Source organism: Aythya fuligula, chromosome 8, assembly GCF_009819795.1.
Source record: "Aythya fuligula isolate bAytFul2 chromosome 8, bAytFul2.pri, whole genome shotgun sequence".
In the NCBI taxonomy this organism is placed as follows: domain Eukaryota; kingdom Metazoa; phylum Chordata; class Aves; order Anseriformes; family Anatidae; genus Aythya; species Aythya fuligula.
The window spans coordinates 27997051-28007393 of record NC_045566.1 but is presented as its reverse complement, the minus strand read 5'-3'; the positions used below and the strand labels follow the sequence as shown (position 1 = coordinate 28007393).

The window sequence follows — 10343 nt, the reverse complement described above, 5'->3', positions numbered from 1 at the left end:
TTTTGATAAGTTTATTGCTGCATTCTTGTGTGGTCACTATACGTGTTTGTTAGTTTCTTACCTGTTTTTGGAGTAGCAGGCCAGGAACAATAAAACTACTTTATATGTGAGTGTCACAGGACAACAGCGTTCTTTGCATGTTGGATGGTAGAATGTCAACAGCCTGTTTCACAGATTTTATAACTCCACCTACTGATTATCAGTGTAATTAAGCCTGAGTGGCATGCAAGCAATCTACGCAAGAGGAAGGGGGAAATACCACTTGCTGTGTAGGCAAGGCACAATATTGGTACCAATTACTATTACCTGTTGATGAACCACTGATGGGAAAACTGGTGACCTCTTACATTCTTTGTCATGATGTCAGATGTGTTCTTTGCCAGGCGCTACCCCTGGCCAGCCTGCAAGAGCTGCCCCCAGTTGGCACTGGGGCACGCTGTAGGATTGCGGCTCCCTGCCCCTGGCACGATTGGCAGGATGATGTGAGGTGTGTCAGTCACAGCAGTGCCCCAGACCGAAGCGAGGCACGTTTCAGATGCTTCATAAATCTGACAGTCTTGATGTCGTCCTGAGGAGGCTGCTGTTCGGGCTGTCACGGGGCTGAGCTCAGCGCCCTTGGTGTAAGCGGGTTGTACGAGCCTGCTCTGCCAGCACCGGAGAGTGTCTGCCAGCTCTGAGACCTTCAGCAGGGTTCGCGCTGTTAAGATGCGAGAGAAAAAAAAAAAAAGGGGTCTTTAAATAAAATAAAAGTTAATTTTTCTGTGGCCTGCCCCTCACAACCAAAGCTGTGTTAGCAGGGTTCCCGCTGCCATTACGCCACTAAGTCCTGTCACGGGGGCGAGGCCTCGCAGGGGCGGGGCGGCCCCAGGCCTCGGTGCGCTTCCCTTCACGGGGCGGCCGGCGGGGCCGGGCTGCTTGGCGGCGCCGAGCCGCGGGGAGCCCTCAGGAGCTGCGATGAACCAAGCCCCAAACGCTCCGTTTTTTCCCATCGCGAAGCAAGCCCCGTGCCACGCAGGAGTGAACAAGCTGTGCCGGCGGAACACGCTGTGAGAGGCTGCGCGGAGCAGAGCTTCTGGCCGGAGGACAGCCTGGCAGCCCACGCTTGGTGTGGATGGGATATGCTGAAAATGCTGAACTCTGCTTAGGCTGTGGACATTGGTGCGCATACCGATCTGTAATTCTTGTAAGTGTAGCATTGCAGTAACTTCTGCAATGTTTTCATACGCTGGTTTTAAGCCGTATAAGAATTGTGGCTGCTTTTGGACTGTAATTCTGTAAGAAATTTTAGATACTGATAATTTATGATTTTGGATCGTGTCATATTAGTTTTTTTTTATTAGATAGATGACACCAGGTATGAAAGACAGTGATTAATTTAGTAATGCACGCTCTCTTCTCCCACTTTTTTTTTTTTCCTTTTAGGAAAAAAAAATACTATTATTAGCACTTGTGGTATTTTGGAAATGCCAGCGGAGTTTTGTACCACTGACTTAACCCAGCAGAAGACAAGTTGGCAAGCCACGGTAGAGTTGTTCAGGAGCAACAATCCCCTCCCATTTCCTCTAACTTGCAGCAGGTGCATCTCTGCCTGGCTCTCTCATCCTCCCAGTGGGAATACAGACCTTTTTTTTTTTCCTTTTTTTTTTTCTTCCCCATCCCCCATTTCAGAAGCATTTTGAGGCTAGACCCTTCAGTCTGCTGGGGCTTCCAACACCTCCATTCCCGTGTTGCTGCTTGTACTGACACCAGAACAGCCCTAAGCCTTATTCCAAAGAAACAAGATGCTACATTCAGTCTCCTCTTCGAGCACTAGGCCCTGGGCTATTTGGTCAAAATACATTCCTACTGCTTTGTGTAATTTAGTTGTTGCTTTCTCAATTGCATTATTTACTTTAAGGAAACAAGGACATGGATCTGCTTCTCTACCAGTAAAATTCTACAGCTATCACTGATTATAACATAAGCACACAACAGGAAAACGTTACATTAAACATTCAGTGGTTCTTAGGTTTGGAGTTGTTATGGTCGCTTCTGTATTTGAGGAATCTTCAATATTTGTGTTTGAATGGTGGACATCACGTCTATCATAACCTCCAAAATACCCTAATTTTCTTGGCAAGTCACGATAAGGAACATACGACTTTTCAAAGTCCTTTTTTAAATATGCACAAGTCATAGTAATGGATTATGAAAAAAAAAAAAAGATGCCATGCAAGGATAAATAGCAACAGAGAGTATTATACATTAAAATGAAAAACAGAATGCCAGTTTCAGTCTATATAAACCACTCAATCCTTTGGTGTTTGTGATTAGTTTCATTTTTATACTAATACAAATACTACTTTGTGCATTAGAGACAGCCTATATTAAGCAACATCACCATTAGTACATGAAGTTCATGTGGCTTAGATAAAGCTAATTCTCAAATGGAATGAAAGTCAGGTGAAGTTAAATAAATACGATGCCAGGGATTAACATTTAAAAGTAAATGCCTGTTCTGTAATGTGTACTTTACCCTCTTGCAGGAGAATAGATAAGCAGTAAGAAGAGCACAACTGGTCACAGAGCACACCATGGGTATCTGTTTTCTTCTGTTAATTGTAGGGGTTTGCTGGGCACAGTACAACCCCAACACTCAGGCTGGGAGGACTTCTATTGTTCATCTCTTTGAATGGCGCTGGGCCGATATTGCTCTTGAGTGTGAACGCTATTTAGCTCCTAATGGATTTGGAGGAGTTCAGGTATGTCTGTTCCTATCAGTAGGTAGTAAAATTGCTTCATTGATGGTAATTTCTTTTTCAAATGAAAATATTCAATTTACCAAAGGACAGGTACTGAAACAGAAAAAAAAAGAATAAAAGAAATTGGTAGTGCGAGTAGTAAATGCTGGCAATATGTTCCTCAGCCATCATTATGTTAGAGTGAATTTATTTCATCACTCCAAAGCACATGTTTTGCTCTATGTGCTATTATGTTTAAATGAATTAGAATTGCTTATCACTGGCTAAACCTCTAAATCTTTTTTTTTTTTTTTTTTTTTTTATACTACTGTGAATAACCTAAACTTATCTGCTTGATATTTAAATCAAAAGAAGTGCTTAAGAACTAGATAAACATAAAATTAAACTATGACTAAGAAAAATGAGCTCCCAGGAAAAGTACCAAAGTGCTGAAGATTTCAAATAAATTAAAATGCTACTAATTCTGTTCACCCAAGCTGGCAAGCTTCTCTCTGCCTGTCAGAGTGTCTGAGTACGCCATTAAAAGGCCCAGCTTCACATCATTTCAGACTATTTGATCTGGGAGGCATGCAGTCCAAAAGATGATTAGGAAACTATGTCCATGGACATAATTTTTCTAATATGTTTCTAACTGCTGAACATCTGGGCCTAAGTCTTTTAATTGCAGCTCACTACAGTTTAAGAAGAGGATACTGGGGATCTGTGTGTGTTAAGTATTGTGAGTTGCTTCCATTAAAGGGACCTTGTTTTATATTTTTATGTTCTTTCTCTAACAATACTGAGCAAACGTAATTAAACCATTATTGGTATCCTGTTACCAAGAGACACCATCTTATTCACAGATCTCACCTCCAAATGAAAACGTTATTGTTGCTGACCCCTGGCATCCATGGTGGGAAAGATACCAGCCAGTCAGCTACAAGCTTTGCACACGATCTGGAAATGAAACCGAATTTAGAGACATGGTGACCAGGTGCAACAGTGTTGGAGTAAGTGCTTAGAAAACCTTGTGGTGTGTGTAGCGCTAGGATATAGACATCAGCTAATGTAGAAGGGAAGACAAGGTAGCTGTGGAGTAAAGATGTTTTTCTTCTATGTGTTGAGCTGTGTGTTGTACCACAACTGCCGTATATTAATAAAAGAAGTATCTTAAATAAAATGTTGAGGGAAGCAAGCAAGCAGAAATAGGAGGATATGGCAGGAGGTAAGAGAAAGAGAACATTCTTCAGATAGTAGCACTATGGAAAGTAACTTTCTTAAACTGAAACATGAGCATCATTCTGTAGGTGCATATTTATGTGGATGCGGTAATCAACCATATGTGCGGAGGTACTGCTGGTGCTGGCAACCATTCTACTTGTGGAAGCTATTTCAATGCAAAGACTGAAGACTTTCCAGCTGTGCCATATTCTGCCTGGGACTTTAATGATGGTAAATGTAAATCTGAAAGTGGAGACATTGAGAACTATCATGATGCATCTCAGGTAAAACCTAAAACTATAAATGCATTTTTATGTCCATCTGTTTCAGGGCTGTTATTTCTTTGCTCCCTTTTACTGTCAGACATTATATAGAAAATAAAACTCATGGAAAACTATCCTAATTGATAATGGAGGTTAGCGTTACTATCATGAACTCCAGTTCTTTATCTAGAGCAAAGGGATAGGTCTACTTGAGCTAATGGCTCACCTTAAGATTTAAGTAATGTGCTTAGGTATTTTATAAGGAGAGTTTTAAAGATCATTAACTCTATTTAGGGATTCTTATTTGTGTTTTCTGTGCTTTAAAAAATATGAATTATTATTTACCCCTTGCTACAATTTGGAAGTTTTCTTTGGTCTTAATTTCAGAAGAGAGAGATTAGGATTTACTAAAGAAAAACAGTAAGGCTAAAATATTGAAAACCAACTTTCTTTTTAGAGATTTCCCTTGCTAAGAAAGACCTCCTTTTGTGCAGATAAGGGGAGTCTGTCTGTTCCTGTGTATCTAATTATATGGTCAGGACTTTAAAACTACCACAGAACTGAAATTATTTTATAAAGATAAATATGTGTTTTGCTTGAGCAATGTCATGCCTTTCAACTGTATTTAATCTTTCCTGAACCTAAGTTTAGGGGAGAGGAGTTTTAGGGAAATGGCAGAAGGGGGGAGATATAAATGTCTCTGGGATGTTGAGCAGCTGTAAAGGGTCATGTCTATTGTAGGTTCTTTAGTACAGGTTGCCACATAGGCTGATGTACCTTGCTGTTTCCACACAGATGTGTCCATAGCTGTGGAAACCCAACATAAGATTTATTAAACATATATTGAGTATACTGAAACACTTTTTTAAAATACTCTTTTTGTGGAAATCTATGACCATCATTCTGTATTTACAAAAACTAAGGCAAAAAAAGAGACAGAAGAGAAGAGTTTAATGTTTAGTAAGACTATAGAATTCAATATATTTTAAAGATTTTGAAATATCATTTCCAGAAATCTTACCTGCATCACAAAAGAAGTAAGTGGACTTGAAATAATAATGAATCCGCGTGTTAATACACTGGACTAAAAATAACATGATATTTTTGCCTTATACTTGCATTAAAAAGCTGATTATAGATTTAATTATGGCTCTCTGGTACATTCCTTCATCACTTGCAGCTGTGTATGCTGGGCAAATGTAGGCTTTGTAATGCTCCTTCTACGTAGAGGACTGTCCATGATGTCAGTCTAGATGACTGTCCAAGGTGTAAGATACGCATGGTGAATGATGAACAGGGAAGGTTTCCTTTTGTCGTTGTAACACAGAGAAATTCAAAGAAACATATATAGAACATTAGATTTAGGTTGCGGGGTGAAAAATGTTTCATTTCGGAATTTTCATACAGGTCCGAAACTGCCGCTTGGTTAATCTTCTTGATCTGGCCCTGGAGAAGGACTATGTGCGCTCCAAAGTTGCAGAGTATCTGAACTACCTCATTGATATTGGTGTAGCAGGGTTCCGGATTGATGCTGCCAAGCATATGTGGCCAGAGGATGTGAAGGCAATTTTATACAAGCTGAAAGACCTAAATACTAAGTGGTTTTCTGCAGGAGCTAAACCTTTCATTTATCAGGAGGTAATCTCTATTTTCTTAATTGTAGTTTACATACGTCTTTTTTGCAGACAGAGTGTAGACTCAGTCCTGTACCTAAAGCAGTGCTTTGCTTGAGCTGGGCCTGAGCAACTTTCAGTCTTGATCTATAGAAAGTGATGTCAAGATTTAACAACCATAATTTGAAATATCTAATTTGCCTGCAGAAGGTCATTGACATGAAAAGTGCCTCAATTGTTTTGCACCTTTTGGAGCTAGTTAACCTGGAAATCTTATTGAGATGTAATTTACTGCATTGAATTAAATGTAAAAATTCTGTCAATCTCAAAAAGGTAAGATTTCAGTCTCAGAATTTTAAATTATAAGTACATAAATTGGGTGAGCAATTGGCTAACGGGCAGGGCCCAAAGGGTTATGGTAAATGGAGCTGCGTCAGGCTGGCGGGCGGTCACCAGTGGGGTCCCTCAAGGCTCCATTTTAGGGCCGGTACTTTTAAATATTTTTATAAATGATCTGGATGTAGGAATAGAGGGTATTTTGAGCAAGTTTGCTGATGACACCAAACTTGGAGGAGTTGTGGACTCAAATGAGGGCGTAAAGGCCTTGCAGAGGGATCTGGACAGGTTGGAGAGCTGGGCGATCACCAACCGCATGAAGTTCAATAAGAGCAAGTGCCGGGTCCTGCACCTGGGACGGGGAAACCCTGGCTGCACGTACAGACTGGGCGATGAGACGCTGGAGAGCAGCCTAGAAGAGAGGGATCTGGGGGTCGTGATAGACAGCAAGTTGAATATGAGCCAGCAGTGTGCCCTGGCAGCCAGGAGGGCCAATCGTGTCCTGGGGTGCATCAAGCACGGCATCGCTAGTAGGTCAAGGGAGGTGATTGTCCCGCTCTACTCTGCGCTGGTGCGGCCTCACCTCGAGTACTGTGTGCAGTTCTGGGCACCACAGTATAAAAAGGACATGAAACTGTTGGAAAGTGTCCAGAGGAGGTCTACGAAGATGGTGAAAGGCCTTGAGGGGAAGACGTACGAGGAACGGCTGAGGTCACTGGGCCTGTTCAGCCTGGAGAAGAGGAGGCTGAGGGGAGACCTCATCGCAGTCTACAACTTCCTCGTAAGGGGTTGTCAAGAGGCAGGAGACCTTTTCTCCATTAACACTAGTGACAGGACCCGCGGGAACGGGGTTAAGCTGAGGCAGGGGAAATTTAGGCTGGACGTCAGGAGGGGGTTCTTCACAGAGAGGGTGGTTGCACACTGGAACAGGCTCCCCAGGGAAGTGGTCACTGCACCGAGCCTGTCTGAATTTAAGAAGAGATTGGACTGTGCACTTAGGCACATGGTCTGAACTTTTGGGTAGACCTGTGCGGTGTCGAGAGTTGGACTTGATGATCCTTAAGGGTCCCTTCCAACTCAGGATATTCTATGATTCTATGATTCTATAAATTGCAACAGAGTATTATAAATGGTGATTACGTCTGAAATGGCAACTGATTGCATAATGGTCTGAAACTGTTTTCCCATGGCACAGCCAGTGTTCATTTCACATTCCCAATTTGTGTATGATGTTTCAGAAAGAAATCCAAGTAAGAAAAACAAAAAATAGATTCCAGTCAGTAAAAGCTAAAGTTGCCAGATACATTATATTAAAAATGTGTTGCCAAAAGATCTAAGGCAAATAGGTAATTGTCCTTTACGTATATCATGAAATAAGTAATGAGGTTGCCCATGTGCTGGAAGCAGAGGTACTGGTGCTTACATTTTAGATAAAGCTCCTGCGGCCCAAGCTATAATTATGCAGTAGTCATCGGACACAGTAAATAGATTGAGGATGGAGATGCAAAAAAAAAAAAAATATAGTGAGTTTGAGATAAAATTAACAAAATAGCAATCAATGCAATATTGAAAAGAAATCAGATAGTAATATTAGCAAAAGTAGTGACTTTTCATTACCCCTTTCTGTTCTAGTTGTAAGGAATGTTCTTTCACGTATTAGGTAATTGACTTGGGTGGCGAGCCAATTACAGGCAGTCAGTACTTTGGAAATGGCCGAGTGACCGAATTCAAATACGGCGCAAAACTGGGGACAGTGATCCGCAAGTGGAATGGAGAAAAGATGGCCTACTTAAAGTAAGGGCGCCCATCGTGCAGCTTGCCTAGGATATGCTGGATGCACAGCTTGGCGGGGTAGATTCAAGTCCTTGTGTTTTTGGCCAGGAACTGGGGAGAAGGCTGGGGCTTTGTGCCTTCTGACAGAGCCTTGGTCTTTGTGGATAACCATGACAACCAGCGGGGGCACGGGGCTGGTGGAGCTTCCATTCTCACCTTCTGGGATGCCAGGTAAGGAATGCGGGGTTGTCTGGCTGATGCCTCTTCCTCTTGCTGATTTGTTTGTCTCTTTGTTCCCCAGCATGCTTTCTCTAGCCACGTCTCATTATGCTTTTGGCCCAACAGGCTTTATAAAATGGCCGTTGGTTTCATGTTGGCTCATCCGTATGGATTCACACGTGTGATGTCAAGTTATCGTTGGACAAGAAATTTTGTAAATGGGAAGGTAAGTTTGTAACACTCAAGATTCACGTTTGCTAAACTTCTCAAGTGATTTCTCTGTCCAATCCTGGATCGGGTGGGTGGAAATTAGGTGCGCCATCCATCCCGCATTTTGATCTGCTTTTTCCAGTAAGAACTTTCAAATGTCTCTTTTCAATAAAAAGGATGCCAACGACTGGATTGGACCACCTAGCAACTCGGATGGATCAACAAAGTCGGTTACAATCAATGCGGACACCACCTGTGGCAACGACTGGGTATGTGAGCATCGCTGGCGGCAAATAAGGTAGGAGACTCTGGAGCAAAACGCAGTAAAAGCAGTGACTTTTGCATGATGAGCCTCTTGGCTGTGGAGCTCTTGCAACTCCAGTGACAGCCATTCCTGGCATTTTCAGGAACATGGTTATCTTCCGTAACGTGGCAGACGGCCAGCCTTTCTCAAACTGGTGGGACAATGGCAGCAATCAAGTAGCTTTTGGCCGTGGCAATAAAGGCTTCATCGTCTTTAATAATGACGACTGGTAAGTTGGTGGGAGAGACTGTATCCCCGAGGAGAAGCAGAGCTCCCCAGACGGAATGCTGAAAGGGCTCAGGTGTTGGGAGGGGGCATGTCCTTCAGCTAGAGTGCTGACGGGTGAATGGAGAACATCGAAAGCAAGGCTGAGGTGTCTGAGTGGAGCGTCTGAAGACGTACAGATTGCTCGTTAGCATCTTGAGCATCCCATTCCTGTGGTCTGCCTCACATACCGTGTCATCTCCAGTACACCCACAGATGAGTTCACATGAGAAGAGGCTGAGGCTGTGGACAGAGCAGTGCCCAAGGATGGAAGCAGTAGGAGCTGAAGTTTTGGTAGTTCTGAGCAGGGCAGGCACTCTCTCACTTCCCTTATCCAAACTTGCCTGTCCAATCCAAGCCAGTCCAAGCCCGTTCAACCCTAATGGATTGAACGCTCATCACAATTAGGATTACCTTTAGCAGCACGCGTCCTGTTGTGAAGCTCTTTTATGCTTTGATTTTGTCCTGTTCTTTTCTTCCAATGAGAACAACTCCTACAGCCTGATCTAGATTCACACAGTGGCCTCCCCATTTCTGGAAAAGGAGTGCAGGGAGAGAAGCAGGGTCAGGCTTAGTAACTCCCTTGCATCGCATTGCCTTTCCAAGTCATGCAATAGCATCAGCTTCAGAATTCCTTTACCCAGTTGCAAATATCTGTTTTGAAAACAACAGAGAAGCAACGTTCACTGATTTTCACACAGGTACATGAACGTCAATTTGCAAACTGGTCTGCCTGCTGGTACCTACTGTGATGTTATTTCTGGACAAAAGGAGGGCAACGCGTGTACTGGAAAGCAGGTGTATGTTTCTGGGGATGGAACGGCTAACTTCCAGATCAGTAACACTGACGAAGATCCATTTGTTGCAATTCACGTTGATGCCAAGTTATAACTTCAATCAGAATTTGTTTCTCTCCCGGTGGTCTGTACATATGCTGTTTCCCCCATTTGCAATTCCCTGGTGTTCAAGATCCTTTGACTCTCCGTTCCCAGTGAACAATAAATGGCAATCAATCTGAAGAGTGATGTCTTTCCTCCTAATGAACTGGGTCATAGTAGCATTATCATGTCATAACTGGGGGCCATACCATTGGCAGCTCTTAAGGTTACCAAGAGAGCACTGCATTTCCCAGATCTCAGAAACACAGAAGAAAATAAAAAATAAGACAAAAGAAGCCAGCACCTGAGCAAGTTAAAATGTTCCAATGCCAAGGCTGATAGGTGCACGCATAGCTGTAAGCTGGAGCAAACACACTGGGGCAGGCAGCCTCTGCTTGCCGGCAGTATGTCCTTTCTCTGGGGCAAAGCCAGTGTGGAGCCCAGGTCAGCAGATGAAGCTCGGCTGCGCCAATCAGTTATTCCAGACTTTGACATCAGTCAAGCCAGTGTGTGACCTGCTTCACACTCCGTTTATGTCTTTA

General features: G+C 43.0%; 1 protein-coding gene across 2 annotated transcripts; it reads left to right on the top strand.

The window, feature by feature from the left end:
* The first annotated feature begins 895 nt into the window (after positions 1 to 895).
* On the top strand, positions 896 to 9935 carry LOC116491968 (pancreatic alpha-amylase-like). Of its 2 annotated transcripts, XM_032192345.1 has the most exons (11): positions 896 to 1183; positions 2526 to 2741; positions 3584 to 3730; positions 4028 to 4225; positions 5612 to 5842; positions 7814 to 7947; positions 8035 to 8157; positions 8272 to 8371; positions 8532 to 8653; positions 8763 to 8888; positions 9625 to 9935. In XM_032192345.1, the coding sequence occupies exons 2-11, from the start codon at positions 2574 to 2576 to the stop codon at positions 9812 to 9814; spliced, it is 1539 nt and encodes a 512-aa protein (XP_032048236.1). In that variant the 5' UTR covers positions 896 to 1183; positions 2526 to 2573; the 3' UTR covers positions 9815 to 9935. The 2 variants fall into 2 exon arrangements, with proteins under 2 accessions (XP_032048236.1, XP_032048237.1); XM_032192346.1 differs by lacking the exon at positions 3584 to 3730.
* Positions 9936 to 10343: the final 408 nt, after the last annotated feature.

Excerpts from the sequence above, each read along its gene's own strand:
- LOC116491968 (XM_032192345.1), top strand. The coding sequence starts at position 2,574 with ATGGGTATCTGTTTTCTTCTGTTAATTGTAGGGGTTTGCTGGGCACAG. Across the intron at positions 8,158-8,271 it reads CTCACCTTCTGGGATGCCAG|GCTTTATAAAATGGCCGTTG; the intron begins GTAAGGAATGCG and ends TTGGCCCAACAG. Across the intron at positions 8,889-9,624 it reads GTCTTTAATAATGACGACTG|GTACATGAACGTCAATTTGC; the intron begins GTAAGTTGGTGG and ends ATTTTCACACAG.